This window comes from Lissotriton helveticus, chromosome 3_2 (assembly GCF_964261635.1).
Source record: "Lissotriton helveticus chromosome 3_2, aLisHel1.1, whole genome shotgun sequence".
Classification (NCBI taxonomy): domain Eukaryota; kingdom Metazoa; phylum Chordata; class Amphibia; order Caudata; family Salamandridae; genus Lissotriton; species Lissotriton helveticus.
The window spans coordinates 270,604,569-270,623,388 of NC_136062.1; the positions used below are offsets into that span (position 1 = coordinate 270,604,569).

Genomic DNA, 18,820 nt, shown 5'->3' on the forward strand with positions numbered 1-18,820 from the left:
GAGGTCACTGCCACTGCGACGCACGGGAAAAGACGTTGGCTGGGCCGGGCTCCAAAGAAGGGAGCGAGGGACAGTAGTCTGCCTGCCTTTGAGTGCATCGCGCCAAGAAGGGCCATCCCCCCACCGTCTGCGACCTTACCTAAAGCCTGAAGCCTCATTCTGAGGCTTGCCCCCCCAGAACATACATGCCAACACCGCCACTGGTAACCTGAGAATGGACAGAGCGCTACGGACAGGGAGGCGCAGCAGGAGGCTGGCGATTCGCTGCGTGGACAAAGGGTGCCAACTCTGCCATTTGTGCTAAACCGGCCTGCTGGGAGGTGAGGGCCCTGGCAGGGGGGACTAATTTGGCCTGATGGACTGAGGCTGCCCATTGACTAATTACATGCTGAAAGGAGATACTGCTCCCCTGGCCACTGCATACACCTGATTTTGAGCGCCTACACAAAATACCCGTCAAGTATCTTAATGTAGGGCTAGCCAAAAAGGAACGTGAAAGAGCAGACATTGGCAAATTCCCGAGTCGACCAACAAGATGGAGGAATACGTGGAGAGGCTATTGCTGGCCTCGATAGGAGCAGAGTCCCTATCCAATCAGTTCATAGTTGAACGAGCCCACCGCTCGCTGGGAACACGACCAGCGCCTGGCAATACTCCGCGGCCTATAATTGCAAGACTGCTGAACTACAGGGATAGGGATGTGACACTAAGGGTGGCCCAGAGTAAGCAACAACTGAATTATGAAGGCAACAGGTTCTCCATATACCCGTACTTCACCCCTGTTGTTCAAGAGGAGCGCCGCAAATTCATAGATGTCAAGAACAAATTAAGGCTGGCTCAGATCGATTATGCGTTGGTATATCCTGCTCGCCTCAGGGTCACCCACGAAGGAAAACAGCGTTTCTTTACCAAGCCACAATAAGTGGAGGAATTTTTCAAACATGTGAAGCGTACAAACCGCCGGCATCGCAGCAGTCCTCCTCGACGAGAGCGGTAGATGACTCACAGTGAACGTTGTCCCTCTCTTTTTTCTGGAGCTTTAGTTGTCATTTATAGCTGAAGGAAGGTGATTACGAGAGGGGAAGGACATGTACCAGTCAGACTTGCTGCAAGGACTACATATCCCGTGTAACTGTTAGGACACATTGAGCTGATTTACTGCACGCCAGGCACCCTCTATCCCGTTGGGCCCAGACATACCACCGATCATGCTTACCCTATCCTAGCAGAGTTTAGCCCCCCACGCTGTGCATGGAAACTCAACGCACGTGTATTATTGGATGTCGTCTTTCAGGACGAACTGAGGCAGGAGATTTGTGACTTTTTCGAAAGGAACAAAGGCACAGTGAAGAGTGTGGAAATCATCTGGGAAGCATTTAAAGTCACACTCCGAGGTTTCTGCATCTCTAAAGGGGCTGGGGTACTAAAAGATATTACCAACACACTGCGCAGGCTAGACTCAGAGCTTAAGGGGCTGGATGAAGCGTTGGCATCAGGACCCGATAGGGCTACGCAACACAAGTTCAGAGAGACGCTTACAGAATACATGGATATGGCACAGAGGGAAACACGAGTTAGGGGCAAGCATTGGGTGGCTCGCAGATACGGGGAGGGCGAATGGCCTGGCAAAGCGTTAGCGGACACAATTGTGAAACCGCGATACTCCAATTACGTAGTAGAACTGGAGGGCCCAGATGGAACCATCTGGTGGGACACCCCACACATCCTGCAAGCTTTCACAAATCACTACACTGACCTATATACCACGACTAGAGAGGATGACTTGGGCCTTGAGGCATACTTGGGAGACGTGTCATTGGGGTGGTTAAGCGACGTACAATGCAAATTTCTGTGTACTCCCTTTCAGTTAGACCAGGTCAGGAAAGCCATCATGCAAATGTAATCTGGAAAGGCAGCCGATACGGATGGCATTCCGATAGAATTTTACAAAACTTATATAGATTTAATGGCCCCCATTCTGCGTGAAGTGTACGAGGAGTCTTTGGAAGTGGGCAGCCTCCCCCCAACCATGAGAGAAGCTCTCATTATTTCCCTTTTGAAACCGGAGAAGCCACCCCAACACTGCGGGTCTTATAGACCGCTATCTCTTCTGAATTGCGATGCTAAAATCTTGACGAAGCTTGTTGCTAACAGGCTTTGCTTGTTGTTAGAGCACCTGGTCCTTCTGGATCAGTCGGGATTTGTCCCGGGACGAGCAACCTCCCACAACCTGAGAACTTTATTTACTATTTTACATATTGTTTCCCCTGACCTACCCTTGGTGGCGGTCTTTTTAGATGCCACCAAGCCTTTCGATTCAATAGTATGGGACTACATATTTGGAATAATGTTACGGATGGGGTTCCGGCCACTTTTTTTGTCCTGGATCCGATAATTGTATCACCGGCCGGGTGCTAAGGTACTCATGAATGGACACACATCTCAGGCTTTCCCGATCACCAGGGGGACTCGCCAAGGGTGTCCCCTGTCCCCCTTGCTTTTCGCCTTGGCGATGAAGCCATTGGCGGCAAGGCTCAGACAACGCCACAATGATAAAGCCCTGCAGTGTAGCATGCAGTAGATATTAATCTCGTTATATGCCGACGATATCACTTTATATGTCAGGGACACAGAACAAAATTTGAACACACTTCTTCTGGAATTTATCGTTTTTGGGAAACTATCAGGGATTCAAATAAACTGGGGAAAGTCCTGTCTATTCCTGCTGACCATGTCAGTAGAACGCTTCGCACTGGACTACCCATTGGAGTGGGGCGATGACGAATTGAGCTACCTAGGCATCAGGGTTACCAGAGATAGATAGGAGCTGATGCGTCTTAATTATGGAACTGCGCTGAATCACATAGGGGATTGTGTCGCTCGCTGGATTACATTGCCACTCTCTATGGCTGGCCGGGCATCCTTCATTAAGATGGTAATACTCTTCCAATTGCTATACCTTTTCCTAAATATACCATATTCTCTGGGGAGGCATTTTTTAAGGCTCTTAAGACGGATCTGATATGACTAGTAGGGGGCGGTAAACAACCAGGGTTGCAATGGAATGTTTTGATAAGGCCCTACTCGAAAGGTGGGTTTGGAATTCCAGACTTCGAACTTTACTATACTAGCGTACAGGCCCATTACTTGTACTTTTGGGTGAACCAACCGAAATATATCCCACAGGTAGCATCCGAACACAGGCTTGCACAACAGTGCCGATCGAAGGTGTACTTTATGCCGTGCCGGGCACCCGCGAGAAGATGCAAACCACTGTTAATGCCACAATCACAGCATGGCGGAGCATTGGCCGCCAGCTGAATAGCCCCATGGCATACTCCCCGCTTTTGCCACTTGTGTTTAACCCGGACATGCCCCTTCTTCAGGAAACGATATTTCATAACTTTAGAGACCGAGTAGGAATTAGTACCTGGGGGGACCTGTACCAGGAAGGACAGTTTAGGGACTCAGGTAGTGTATTTCAGGACAAGCAACAGACCCCGCTTGACGCCTTCCTGTACATCAGGCTTGGACAGGGAGTCCGTTCTCTCACCCCGGACTTCCCGACAGAACCCCCAACACTTGCACCACTGCACTTGACCCTCCAGAACACGTCCGCTAAACGCCTGGTTTCATTGATATACCCCACAGTTCACACACAGAGAGAAGTACTGACTACGCCGACCCGTACGCGCTGAGGCGCGGAACTAGGCTTTACACTGACCGATGAGCACTGGCAATATTGCTGCACGCAAACGGAGCGATTTTCAGCTAGCAGCAGGCTCCGAATAATACATTATAAATACCTGCATAGGATGTATTATACACCGTTCAGGATGCACAAATACCAGCTGCAAGACTCGGACAGGTGTGACAGGTGCCAGGCTCCACATACTGACTTTCTGCACCTGGCCTGGGACTGCCCGGGGGTGAATGTCTTTTGGGGGAAAGTCTTTGAGGCATTGAATGTGATGACTAACACACATATTGAACCAACACCTTTAATGGCCTTACTGGGGTATGTTAAAAATGTGCAGGTGATGCATCGCAAGTATGTAGACCTTGCTCTCCTCATGGCCAAGAGACAGGTGTCCTGTCGATGGGGCAGGGGGTGGGCGCCCAAGTTTAAGACCTGGATGGCCAACATGATTTATTGTCAAGAACAACTCGCCTACCAAGGTGAAATGTTGCCTAGTTCGTTCAGGCCCAGGCATATTTGGGCACCACTAACATGTTACCTAATAGCAAACCCATGGGAGCCTGACATAGATTCATCACGGGGGCTGGTCCCTTTGTGAACTTCCCCCAAAAATAGGGTATGGTGATAGAGGGGATTCAGTGTGAGGAGGAATGATTGCTACTGTGCAGTACGGGGCATGTTCTGGGTCAGAGAACTTACTTGATGTGCAAATGAAAATATAGGGCCAGTGGACTACCGCGCCCAACAAATATCATTGTCAGATGGAGTAGGAGATGCCCGTTTGGAGGAATGAAGGCTGCCCAATAAAATCTGTAGCAAGATATGGTTAAGCCTTGTTATGTAATGTAATATGCTCTCAGTTTTCTGTCAGTACATGCTGGTATATGTACGATTACGTGTCGGACACTGTGAGAAATGCAATCTAACTATATAGTTGGTATAAAACACAATAAAGAAAGTAAAAAAAAAAAGAGAGAATCTCGGCAAAAAATCTTGTTTCTCCTTCCCATCAAAAGTTAAAGTCCCAAAATGTTCAAAGTCTTTTGCACCATAAGAAAATCGGCCCAACTGACAGGTGACAGGATGTCGTGGTGCAATTCAGAAAGGCCACACCAAGATCACTTATACAAGACATTTTATACCCTTTCACTAGCTATCTAGAATCCAAATTGAAACTTTTAGGGGCTTCACTCATTTCTCATTGGTCCATTTGAGGGGTGGTGATAATCACCTCATGTCCTTCTTGCTCAAACCAGTTTGATATTTTGCAAAATCATGCTATGCTTTCCCATGAGCTAATTAAATAAATTCACATGTAATTGTATACTTTTCTTCTGTTGTTTGTACAATTTCCTCACACACAGTCCTGAGAGTTCCTTCTTTCCCAGGCATTTAAATCCGTTCAACTTTGGCACAACTTCCGTCTGCAGGCCATGCTGGCCTTGACATCCCTCGCTCTGGGCATAAGCCATTCTCACTCGTGACTTTTCCTTCTTTTTCACTACGCATGCGTGGGGGCCATCTTTACCATTTGCGTTTTTTAAACAGCCACTTTTCAGACTGGGCCTCTCGGGCCAAATGGGAACTATTATGAAAACAAACATAACACAAATTAGATAAAGCAAATAAACCTCTTCTGTTTACCTCGCACCTTTCTAATTTTCCCCGGTTAAGTGTTACCTTGCGAAGCCACATAAATGCCTTTTTACTTACCATTTGTATTCATTTTGCCACAATAATTTTTTCTACAAAGCACAACCGCATGCGTTTATTCTCTTATTCTACGTCTTTATTGCTCTATATTAGTTAGACTCATTTTCCATTAGTAAATACATTTTTTGCAAATAGCAGTTAGTTTTCCCACGTGTAATGTATATTTTTTGCATCACACAATTAGTACAATTAAAGTTACGAGGGAATAACATTATAGGGGGTACAAAAATGGTTGTTTCTCCCCTGCTCCATCAGTAGCTCCAGGCTGCATTTCGGATATGAGGCAGGATGTGTAAGGGGCATATGGGGCATATGTGGTGTCCTGGGCTGTTGTCTTGCCAAATCAAAATCCTCAGTGGTCAGCGCAACCTCAACCGCTAGCAGTCATGCCCTTAGTGCTGCACCGAAGCTCTACGTTACCACATCGCCCGCTGTCCCGAACCATTATCTCATCTTTCATTTATGCCCATGAATATGTAGTCCCTAAGGTGGGCATGTAAACATCTTCCTTGTACAGTTACGAACCAGCAAAAATTATTTCTATTTTGTAATATAGTCAGTCCAATAACTACAGAATTGTTCCCTCATACAGTGTGTGCTTTCTTTCTTTGCTTTTTCAAAATGTGATGCTGTGTTTTTAGGTTCGGTTACAGGCACCTTTAGGTACTTGTCACAGATTGTTTTGTTAATAAACAGTGGGCTTACGTGATGATGATTCATTCACCACATATTACTGGCTTTTTAGCGTATCATTTCTCCTCCAATGGGAGACGTCTGTTTCAAAGCACAAAGGGGTTACTTAACAACAATCATAACACTTTCTGCCACATTCAAACCTTTAAGTCACCCCTGGATTTTAAACACCACCATTACCATTACCATTATAATTACCTTCATTACAATCACCACCATTGTCCTTACCATCCCTATCACTACAAGCAAAATTGCTACCACCAATACTGGCCACCCTTACCATAACACTCCTAATACCGGCACCTGTCAGCCCTAGGGTGGTCTTACCCCGTTTTTTTCACCCTTAGCCTTGTTTTTTCCACCATCTTTGTTGTTGGACCTAGGTCTCTGGGTTCCTTACCACTGCCAAACAGTGCTGAGGTGCAGGTGCTCTCTCCCAACAACATGGCTGGTACAGGCCCTTGTTACTGCGGAGTGGCCTTTTTAAACACGCTTTAGTAGTCAGGAGCAGGCTGGGACATTAGGATACAGTAACACTGCCATCTCCCCTTTTCAGCCCATAGCCTAAAATGTAGAAGCTCCTGGAACCTTCCAGAATAAGGGGGGGGGCTACGCTTTGCCACCTTTAGAGAGTGGTCACCTGACCTAGTGGTATAAGGGGAAAGGAGGGAAATCTGCCTGTCAGTTGGGGCACCACTGAACCTGGGGGAACCTCTGCAGGAGTTTAGGTGGTTGGGGCCTAGGGGAGGAACCTACACCACTGGAACAGCCTGGGCCTAGGCACTGCTTTTCTAAGTTAGGTGAGGGACTCTGCCAGCCCACTGATCTGGTCCAGCGTTGGGGAACCCAGGGAACCACCTTCAGTGAGCCAAGGGGCACCATCCTACCTCTGAGCCACCAAATCAACCCCCCTTCTTCCCCTCCTGAGAAAATACACCAGAAGAGCGCTGGAACCATCAAGCACCGCAAGGAAACACTTACCTGCTGTGAGGACTGCTGAGGAATCAACCAGGTAAGCAGCGCTTCCCACCTGAACTGTGCTACTGTGCTGTCCTGCCCAAGCTGAGACTGATCCCCAGTGCCGCCTTACCCTGGACTGCCCAGAACTGTGTCATGCCCGAATTGCTGTCTCCCAAAGCGCTGTGAACTCCAAGCGCTATTCTGCTCATAATAACCTCCAAGTGCTGGGGCCTACAAGAGACTGCCTCTGTGACTACACAACGCTGTGCTGTTAAAAGCGCTGTTGCCCTTTCCAGCGCTGTGCCCTGCAAAGCGCTGCACTTTTCAAATCACCTGGGGCTGTAAAACACTGTCGCCTCATCGGCAAAGTGCCGCTGCTGCCTGCATACCCTCTGCGGCCCCCGGAGAGAGAAGAGGGCCGCTGCGGTATCGGAGAGGGCCGCGCCGGGCCTACGAAGCCAAGTCAACCTTCCCCATGTGACGGGGGTGCTGGCCGCGTCATCGGCCGCACCCCCGCCCTTGCTGCACTGCGATTGGCGTCCGCGTCCGCGCCCTCTAGCCGGCGTGCTGTGATTGGTGGTAAGTGCTGCACCTCCTGAGGGCCGTCCCGGATTGGTCCCGACGCCGGGAGAAGCCCCGGAAGAGCCAGGATCGGCCGGGAATACACCCTGGGGAGCCCGCCTAGCCAGCGCGAGATCCTACATCACGCCGCCAGGGCCCACGAAGGACTGAAACCCCAGGTAACAACCCCCAGGGGAGGGCCAGAGACCACGGAGGCGGCAGGGCTGCGGAGGAGCCCGCGAAAGTAGAGAGGCAGCCCCGCAACCACCACTCCCCTTCAGGAACCTGCAATTGGGCCCCGTAGGCCCTAATTAACCCTGTGGTGGCCCTAATTCATACAGCAAAGGCCTGGAATAAGGGGAAAAGGGACTGAGGGCCCCCTGAACTGGGCATTAGCCCTACTTGTTAACTGTTTTCTTGTGCCAAAGTTAACCCCTGGCTAGGGGAGTGTTCTCTGCAGCCTGCCCTGGAGCAGGAAACCTGGTTTGTGTTACTGATATGCCATTTATGCAGAGGTTTACTCATTTCAATGATCCACATGCCTAAGAAGTGTCTTATAGTGAAGCTGGTCATAGGAAATGTTGTTCATAATGAATCTGTACATGAGGAATGTTATTGCCTAGCTTGCTCATACATGATAGCGAGGTATTTACAGTCATATTGCCTGATGTTTGAGGAATGCTCCATACTCGCAGTAATACCTAGTATCTGCTAAATGAATACAGTATATTTAACAACACCAATAAATTGACTTGCCTGTGGTATAAACGTCATAAGCTCCATTGATGAAAAAGGCATTGTGGCAATATATTTGGATCCAGTAATGAAATTTCTATCAGTGAAGTCTTTATTTTTATCCTTTTCAGGTCCTCTGGGCAATGGCTCATGGAAGCCCATTTTGATTGCATTAGGATCAGTAGCCCTGATCAGTGGATTAATAGTATGTCTGATACTTCTGATGAGGAACAAATCTAAAGGTAACTTGGACTATATAATTCTGCAAAGAGTTATGTTGTGTTTGTCACTATTACTATTAACAGTTTTTATCTATGTCATCTCTTGTAGGGAAAGAAATTACAGGAATTTCCAGGTACTGTAAGAAGCCAGTGTTCGCACTATTACCACTCATTACTTGAGTGTGAAGTAAAGACACTCATCTGATTTCACCTCCTCTCTTTCTTTTTAAGCGCTAGAAACACAGAACACCCGGGAACTTTTGAAAACGACGAATGTAAGTGTATTTAATGTTTTTTGGGACCTGGGACCCTTACAAGCAGTTAATGTGAAAGTTATTTTGTAAGCTTCAAAGAAGGGAAATAAAAGGTTACAATGTATATATTGAGGATGAATGACAAACAGGTGAGTGTTACAAAGAAGCACATTCCCTGTAAAATGGGTGCTGAGGTATGATGATCATGTTCAGGCCTCGATCATTTTAAACAGTTATGAATTTATGCTTCTAGTTTTAGCCTGTCCTTTACCACGACCCACCACCACCACCAATCGTGGGCAGCTTTGCATTCAGATGTAGCATGTCTGATGTAATCATTAGGAGTGAGGACGTTATCACTGCAGTGAGGACTGGTAGGTGCAATATAATTGAAGTAAGAAAACTTGCCAGCGTAAGTTTACTAAATTAGGGGAAGGAAGTTGGTTTGCTGCAGTTTTGTTATTGCAGTGAAAGCCAGATTCCTATTTCGAGTCATGTTTACCTCCCCTTTTTGTTGTATTTTTTCTGTGACAGCTCGTATGCTCTGTTTTAAAATAAAGGGGCATATTCTCAAGGACTTATCCCCGAGATATCAGCACTTTATCGCAGCCAAAGTGGCGATAAATGTATTGCCCCATTCACAACCAGTTTACCTGCGATAGCTACCGCAAAAACATTGCCACAGATGACCCCTGCAACTATCGCTAATGAGATGCAGAGTAGGAGTTCCTGTGCCAAAAGCTGCAACAACACCAATCTGCAACATTCTCAATGACCAGCCAGATAGGTGATAAGATCACAAAACATGCAATAAGGCGCTTTAACAGCAGGAAATTAACACCTGCTCTGACCTGGTGTAAAGTTGGAAGGAAGCCTGCACCACAAAAGGGAGCCCAGGCCAGAGCCACACCTGAAGGGCAACAGATGCCATGGAGCCATCGACCATGCCTCTCCGATACCAAACAGGGCCACAGCACCCACCGACACAAATCCCAGGAACCCCCCCCGGACCAACACTCAGGCAGCGCAGACAAAGACAGCGACCTACAGAAAACGTACCAACCTCACAGACCCAACACCAGAGAATGCCATTGCCCACTACATGCTCAAAGGGACAACCATCCTCTGCATTCTGACCACCATTGTCCACACGCTGACGGTACCAACACAGCGGACAACCAACATCCCACCTCCGACAAAGCTGCTGGCCGAGCAGCACGTGTCGGCCTCTGGTACCCTCCAACCAACAACCACCTGAGACAGTAGGAGTCACACAGCCAGCCCAATCCAAGTCCCTCACAACGGTCATGGATGACACCATCAGCTTGGTAACCCACAATCTATACTTCCCCCACACTGCGCAGGAACAGCCAGTGACCAAGCAAGGCGTCTGCGCCACAGCTGGCTTCCCGCACATGTCAGGGGGCAATTGACTGCAAACATGTCCTACTTGTGCCCCCTGGCAACACTGTACACAATAACCGCAACAGAAAGCACATGTATTCCACCAATGTCCAGGCAATATTGGACAACCGGGGAATCTCCACCAATGTTGTCGCCAACCACCCAGGCAGTGTGCATGATCCCTACATCTTCCAACAGTCCATCATCAATCTGCGCTACCAGGAAGGCGTCCATGGAAATGCATTGCTCGTTGGCAAATACCAAATGAACACACCACACACCTCAAATCCACAATCATGCAAATCACAACACTGGAAATGCACACGTCACAAGCTCACATACAACATGCCAATAAACATGCACACCCACCAGACATGACAGCACAACTTACTGTGGTAACCTGGGCTAGCCATTGACATTAGCCATCAATGGCATGGCACCTCAGCCACACAATAGCAGAATGTGGGAAGAGGTAGGGACCAGGCATGTGCGAAGGAGGCAAGTGACCGATGAATGAGAATGTACACAATGCCAAGTGTGGCATGGATGTGAGGGCCAGACTGCAGTATGCAGACCACACACATGCCCATGTCGACACCCACCACTGGTGTTTGGAGTGTAGTGGACAGTGGATGTGGGGAAGAGCGCAGAAATGTAGCTTGTTATGCCCCCCTCACCCCTACCCCCCCGTAAGCGTGACCTGAGTGGGCTGGCCCAGCGTACACCAAGCCAGCGTAGGGATGTGAATAAAAGGCACGTAACTCTGGGCATGGTCCTCTTCAGGATGCCCAACGTCTCTGCCAGGGCGATGCCTCTCACCCCGCCAGGAGGCCGATGCCATCGCTGTGAGCGGGTTGCCTGCGATCCTGTGCTCCTACTGCACTCCGGGACGCTGGTCCCCGAACCAGTCTTGCCCGCCCCTGCGCACCCAGGCTTCAATGCCCACATGCCGACACTGGGGTGTGCCGAATGAGGGCCCACCACGGGCCGGTTGCAAGCTCCAAGGCCAAGGCCTGTGACCTTAGTAGCCTCCTCATACCACCACAGCCTCTGCAACACAGGCCTGCAGTACTCCTTTCTCGTTGACGTACTCTACCGGCAGACATAGCGGACCAGTAGGTCACACATTTGGAACTGAGTCTTGATTACACCATGGCAGAGAACATTAATTATGGATGAGTTTATGTCACTCTACTCCCTTTGATGTGGTGACACTAAGCCTGTGCATAGCATCACAACCACACGTGCATGTGGGCCCACGCGGACTACTGTCCTTGGCCTATGCTGAACACGAGTAGGTCACCCAATTGGAACTGAGCATCGTTTTTTCAAAGGCAGAGTACATATCATTGCACGCAAGGAGAGGTGTAAGAGGATGATGCATTGCAGGGGGGCAGAAAAAAAGGATCATCATTACGGAGGTGCTCGAAAACTATCAACAATTGCCCTGGTATCACTAACTCTGTGCATCGCAAGCCAATGACACTTAGCTGTGGGCCACTGCTGACCTCTGCCTCCAGCCTACACTGCAGTCCAGTAGGTCACAGAGTCTTGATTTAGCAATGGCGGAGTTTATATCAGTGTACCGGCAACATCACAGACTGCATCCCCTCTCAGCCCCGGTGCCACTAAGTCTGTTCCCCGACATTCATGGACACTCTCTGGTCATACATTGGTGGCGTCTGAGTCTATGGACTAGGGGGTAGTTTTCATCCTCATGTAGCTGATACCAAATTGGTTGTGGCAACGAGGTCATCGCTTTTCACTCCCCTATTTGCTGCTTCTGGATAACATCAGACCTTTCCATTATGCCATGGAGGACACCTTCCACTGTCCCCCGCAACCCTCCGCCACATTCACCTTTGTAGCTGATACCGAATTGGGGGTGGAAACGAGGCTGTAGCATTCCACTCCTCCATTTGCTGCTTCTGGACGGCTACTGCCCTCCGCATCATGCCCTGGATGACACCTTCCACAGTCCCCCGTGACCCTCTGCCACAGTCCCCTTGGACATCGTCAAGGACCCGCTCAGTCTGCGTGGTGCTACCACAGTGGACCGCAAGTCACCGTCCCGTGGCGGTGTGCCTGTGCCGGCCGCTGTGCATCCGGAGCCACTAACTCTGCACAGCACAAGTCAGGGACCCTGTCTGATTGAATATTGGATGGCCTCTGAGACGATGGCCTTGGGTTTGTCAACACCATGTGTCTGCTGCCCTGCACTGTCCGCTGCCTACAGCCTCAACTGTGGTCCACCAGGGCTCACACATCTAATTGAGTCCCGGATGTGGCATCACCGCAGGAGGCACACGCCACCATCGCCAGGACCACCTCCAACTGCCATCTGCCAGAGTCAAAACAGTGGTACTGGCAGACTAACGGAGTTATTCACACCTGTCGTAGATACCATCATCTGCCTGATACCCTGCTCAGCACTCCAAGTGCGACTGACTCAGTGCTCTGCAACTCACAGACACTTCTGTTTGAATGTTGGGTGACCTCTGTACTTGCTCCGGCTCCCTCCAAGTTGCTCAGCAGTTGACTCTGTTATGCTGATGTTTACAGTTTCTGTTTCAATGCTGTTCACTGTTCAAGTTGTTGCCAGCACCAACAATTCCGTGCAGGCTGGCTTACACACACCCCACACACATCCAGCACCGGCGTCACTGTACATGTGACCATGCCAATAAAAGGGGCCGGGTGCACGTGCCTGTAGCCAGTTCAACATACTATCTGCGTGTATCCGTGTGGTCATGATGTATACATGAGGGCCCTGGGCCCTACGACATTATATTGTGCTGTGTACAGTGGACGCCGACATGTCACCACAGGCAGCGGGTTAGAGCTTGGTCGTCACACACGCAATACGTAAGGGGAGTGGGCTAGGCCGTCATATGCAGGTCTAGCCGGGTGTGTGACTGATAATAGCGGGGCTCTGGGCGTGGTTCAGTAGAGATAATGTGCAAATGCATTTGTCTCTGTCGAAGTGTGGGTCTCCTTTGGGGGGTGTAGGTGGTCCATAAAGGGAATGAGACACCCACATATGTGATTTAGTTAATCTTCCATGGGTTCGGATCCCACCCGCACCTGTTCGGCCACCTTCTTTTGGCATTCTGACACCTGGCATTGGGATGCCATGTGTGGGTCGCTGAAGTGTCGGGAGCCAGCCGTGCTTTCTGGTGCTTCCTGCTGTGTGGTCTGTTGCAGGGGCTATGTTCTCCTCTATGTAGCTTGGCTGCCCTGGTCCTGGTGGTGGGTTGCGTGGGATGTCCATGGGCTGTTGTAAGGTGTCAGTGTCGAAGCTGTGGTGGTCCTATCCGGCATCACTGATGAGTGGTCTGCTCTGCTGGAGGTGTTGTGTGTCCCTCTGCAATATGAAGGGGAGATGCATGTTGACATTGTGTTGACATGTAGGTTGACGCATTGTTCTTGTTTACATGCAGACTGTATGAAAATGTACAATGTGACTGTTTTGGAGGTGCTGGATTTAGATATGGGACAGTGGACATTTGGACTACATGACGGATGTGAGGTTGTACGCGTACATTTCCATTTCACAGTTTACAGCTCTGTCAGATGTGATTGGCCTGTTTCTGTGCGTGTGCGGAGCCAGTTGTGTCCTCTGTTCTGCAGTGTCGAGGTTGGGCATTGTACCACATTGTTGTCAATGTGGATGTGCTGGCATTGCTATGTTTGTGTGCTGCAGTGTGCCACGGGGATCAGAGACATGATCCAGGGTCATTGTGGGTGTGCAGTGTGCTACACATCATTGTGCATGTGTGCCATTGTGCCTATCTCCCCACGACCCCCCAGTCTCTGGTCGTTACTCACCCTGTTGAAGTTATGTCAGGTCCTCCCGAGCTGAGTCCGGACTCACAAATCCTTGCACCGTCTCCACACTGATGACTGTGGCCTCAGTTTCCTCCAGCTCCTCCTGTGGCGCAGGAGTCTCACCTCCTGTCGCCGTTGCTGCCTTCCTGTTGGCAGTGGCTTTGTGCCTGGTTTAGATTTTCACATCATGCCAGCACCGCTTGGCCTCCTCCATTGGCCTCCTCAACACTCCGACTGCATTCATGGTAGTCTAATTGTGGGTCAGTTGATGGTAGTGTTCTGTCACCTCCGTGACGCTGATCTGGTTTTGCTGCACCACCCGTGATGCTGATCTGGTTTTGCTGCACCCCATCTTCCTCTTCTCTTTCGCCTTCACTGACCTCGTTGTTCCTTGCTGGTGGTCCGTGGGAGTTGTGGGGTTTGCGTTGGCCTCTGCACTCGGTCAGGGTGCATCCATGTTGCTACGCACTTTGGATTGTTTTTGGCGTTTTGTTTTTGTAGCTTTTATAGTGCATTTTCCCACCAGACGCGTGGGATATGCAGGCCTGCCGCTGGTTTCCGCTGCTTTTTGTATCGCGATTGGCCTAATCACAAGTTTTCTTGCGCTTGTGTTTTGCATTTTTGCGGCGTTGCGTTGACTTTATCGGGGTCATTTGAAGCGTTGTTAGGGGCCTATCGCATGGTGCCTCCGTGTTGTGAATACTTAGTTAACACGGCATAATTTTCCCGCAATAAATTGCAATGTTGAATGTTGCGTGAAGTTACCTCTGCGATGTTTATCACACGTTCTTAAGAATATGCCCCAAAGATGTTTATATATTTCCAAACTACAACTCTACTAAGGAAACTGTCTCTTCATAGGGCCCCTGTGACCACAGATATGGCAACTAAGGATGAGGATGTGAATGTTGCAAAAACAAAAATTTGCTTTTAGGATGTATTTCCGTGCAGCATCTTCCACAGCACTTGGTTGAAGCTATATGAAATGTAGCATAACACTTAGGGCCTGATGTAGATTTCACCGGATAGGTTACTGCGTCTCAACAGTGACCAAGTAACCTGTCCACCGAAATCTAAATGAGGTCCTAAATCTGGAACTTTAGGTTGTAAAGGGTTAGCAAAAACACATTTTCAGCGTATAGGTAATGTTTGAAGAAAATATACATAATCATATTAAATTTACATTGCTAATTATCCTTACCACTCTTTTGAAATAACAAATACATTCTAATTGAGTTCAGCTAAAGTACATTCAAAAGGCATCTACCTTTCTGTCAGGGATCACACCCCACGCACAACCTTATCTATTACCCATCTTCCACCTCAAAGGACTGGCCCCACATTGTACAAAATGGAAATGAGGAAATCACGGTGGTTTGTGAAGTTCGAACATCTGTTTTTGAAAGGACTTCTGTAGCATCTGCCCCATTCAGAAGGGAGGCCCGGAAGACCACATGGCTGTGCTGGAGACCTTGACCAAGCTTTGACTTGGGGAGGAAATTTCCTCGGAAGCTAAGGAGACAAGTACTTATATACCAAAATTGAGAGGCAACAGGAACATTTGAAGATGAACACGTTTAGTAAAAAAGGGAAATGGTAAGTCTTGAATGATGGTGCAGAATTTTTCTTTAATCTATATTTTCAAGATAGTGCATCTTACGTGTTTCATCTTACTACGGGTTCATCAGGGTCAGATATCTGAAACACTGGTAATGCTACAAAACCTTCAAGTAAGAAAAAAAGCCATATTAGCATTCTAAAAGTACTTGTAATTCGATATTGGTGTCGGTTGAGAGATATTTTATATCTCATTCAAGGATCACTGCGTATATTTCCTAATCAAAGCATGAGTGTCGTACATGCAAGTTAATTAATCATAACACTGTTCTGTAGTTCTCAAGTACCCAATTTCATCTAGGAGGTAGTATGTTGGCGCTGAGGGAGGCAAGACGTGAATCTGTTGCGCAATATACAACTATACAGAACTGCAAGGGTCCTTGGAATCTGAAGTGCCTTCAGCTGTTCCTCGTGTAAATACTGCCTTAAAGGAACACATAACTGATACATTCTGCTTGCTCCTATGGAATTTTACTTTTGAGGTTGAAGAGAGAAGGCCTTGAGACAGAAGAAATTGTTGCCTCTCTTGAAGAATATCAGTGAAACAATTGAAATTTTAAATTTCTTGACAATCTGAAACTAAAGTTTTTGGAATTCTTCAGCTTCTGGGGAAAGAAGACTAGCATCAGAGGAGCCAGATTTAAATACTTTCCATCGAGCTTGCAGTGCTGCCAGAATTTGTGGAAATATGTGGATTTAGATTTAAAAAAACCTACTCCTGTAGTACTGGATCAACATGCCAAAATTGCCTCCATGAAAAAGATCTAAACTCGGAAGCTTAAACTTTGTGTTTTTTCCAGAGCATCCAATGGAAGGATGTTTGATGATCCAGCAGAACCACTAACTCAATGTATCTACCCTTGCAGAGCTTTAGTTGACGAGAGCTTCTGCCTTGCCTCAACAAGAATCTTTGACTTCCATAAAAGCTTCCTAGTGCAAAGACAAAACATTTCAGCAGACTAAACCACCAACTTTGGGTCTCATACAAATGTCACTACAACTTGAATCCAGCGCGTTCGTTCATGGGTCAGTCAACTGCCTGAGGATTCCTTTGTCATTTCATTACATATTTTTGCATTTCCTGTTAGATAACATTTTATGCCCTTTTACAAAGCTCTCTTATGAGACGTTATTTTCATTACAACTTTTCATCCCAGGAGCTGATTTTCATCATTTTACTGAGTCTTTCCTTTTTATTATTTTGTTGTTTTGACTAATTTGCTATGAACATGTTATTGTTCTTTATTTCTTAATTGTATTGCTGTTTGTCTAGTTGTTGTGTGCCAAACTACAAGGTAAGCTAATGATTCTTCGTAGCAATCAGTTTATATTTGTCGGTGACATTATTTAAGACTCTTGGGAGTTCATTTTAGGCTTGGATGAAAGCTGTTGCCTTCTCCTTCGTAGTGTCCTCTCCCTTTACCTACACGTACTTAACACTAGTTTGTGCAGACGTTGCTTTTGTGTAATCCATACCTTAACTACTACACCCAGCTATAGCATAGTGGTTTCCTTTTATAGCCATGGGCTATGCAGCGTGCCAAGCAGGCTCCAGAAACACTCTGCCAACAGTTTGTGTTTATTGATCCATTAGCATTCTTATTGTTTGCCCCTTTTTGAAGGCTACCTGAGGATTCATGAATATGTTTGCATAGTTTGTTAGATGTGAGGATTATTGTTTTTTCTACGACTGTCTAAGCCAGATTTCAGTCACTTCTGATCTAGTATTGTAGGCTGTATATTATTGTAGTCTGGTGCCCATAAACTCTTTCACAACCAAAAAGCAGAACTCAAGTTGCTGAACCCGCGGTGGCCTGTAACTACAAAGCGGAACTCAAGTTGCTGAAACCATTTGTGACATTTGAGAGTAAATGTGGGCGCTCCTGCAGATGAAAACTCTTGTCCCTATTGGAGAATTGTATGTTCCACCAATCCAGAAAATATACCCAGGTTCCTGCTACAGCAAAGACATTTGTGTGCAAAGTAAATTTGCCACATTATTGAGAAAGACTTGATGGATATTTTACTTAAATGTATCTTTACTACTGGTATTTACTCTGGGTATATTCAAATACATTGTTGGTGCTCATGGTTCTGTAGTGTAGTTCCAATATTCCCAATAGGCTTTGCACATTGGAATAATATATCCTATAGTTTAGACGTAGGACTGAGGTCGACTAGGTCTCTAACGAATGTATTAAACTTAATAGTGAGTGCCAGCTAGCTCAGAGGTCACTAAAAACGTTCTTGAATTCACAAGAAGGGATTAGTTTCTGACGACCGCATAAACATGACAACTTTTTTTCCTAAGAATAAGAATTGTATCTCTAGAGTTGTGGAAACAATAGATAAGTATTTCACTCAGTCAATCGTGCATGCTTCGTTTCTACAGAGTTGCAGAGAAATAGAGAGACGGGCGTTTTCAATAAAAGGATTTATTGAACAGTCTTCTTTCTCATGCAAAAGAAATTAACTGCTACAATCGTAATGCAGGCTGCAAAGTATAATGCGTACAGCGAGAACAATTTTATAAAATAATACTGTAAGAGCATTGTATGGTTTCTAAGCCATATAAAAATACATACATAAATACATTGACTAAAATACTCAACTGGTGCTTCTAAAATACGCCTACCCCAATGTACTTAACCTAAGTCTAGTACGCGGGAGGCAGTAAGTATTGTGTAGCATAGGTTTGGTTTTCTTTGCCAAGAATCTATCCAAGATTTCTCTTAGGTTCTAATTAGCTCCATACCTTAGTTTAGAATGAAGGAGGTCTGGTATCTGTCTCGGGACCCGATTTCCCAACACCCCGCAAGGGGAGCTTAGAAAGACTGGAGCTGGATTCTCAGTGAGAGAAAAGACAGCTTCTCAATCAGTGCGTCAGCTGGAGGGTCGGCTTCCTTTGGCACTTGCTGTAGCGAGCTGCGTCGGGCAAGTAGATAGTCGAACTGCTCTGAACCACCGTATCTTGCTAGAGCAAGTGAAGGCATATTTATACCTTGAAGGTGCCTAGTTTGACTTAAAGTCTGGCATAATAACGGCAGTAAAGAACCCCAAGGGAATAGTAGTTCTTTGTAAAGTACATGAGTTCTTGGACAAATCAATATTTAAGCAAGGTGAGGTCCCTGACT

The 18,820-nt window shown here is 47.3% G+C and overlaps 1 protein-coding gene and 1 long non-coding RNA gene across 4 annotated transcripts in view; one reads left to right on the forward strand and one right to left on the reverse strand.

The window, feature by feature from the left end:
- Positions 1 to 7,788, reverse strand: part of LOC144826646 (uncharacterized) — a 382,563-nt gene extending 374,775 nt beyond the window's left edge. For both annotated transcript variants that reach the window (XR_013609868.1, XR_013609869.1), the window contains exon 1: positions 7,400 to 7,788. This is a non-coding gene — a long non-coding RNA (uncharacterized LOC144826646). The remainder of the gene's footprint in view (positions 1 to 7,399) is intronic.
- Positions 1 to 18,820, forward strand: part of LOC144826643 (uncharacterized) — a 358,756-nt gene that overhangs the window by 321,942 nt on the left and 17,994 nt on the right. Inside the window, exons 6-8 of one of the 2 annotated variants that reach the window (XM_078685188.1) lie at positions 8,494 to 8,604; positions 8,693 to 8,717; positions 8,815 to 8,858. The exons of the other annotated variant lie outside the window; for it this stretch is intronic. Of the exons in view, the coding sequence (XP_078541314.1) occupies positions 8,494 to 8,604; positions 8,693 to 8,717; positions 8,815 to 8,858 (180 nt within the window). The remainder of the gene's footprint in view (positions 1 to 8,493; positions 8,605 to 8,692; positions 8,718 to 8,814; positions 8,859 to 18,820) is intronic. 2 annotated transcript variants of the gene reach the window in all.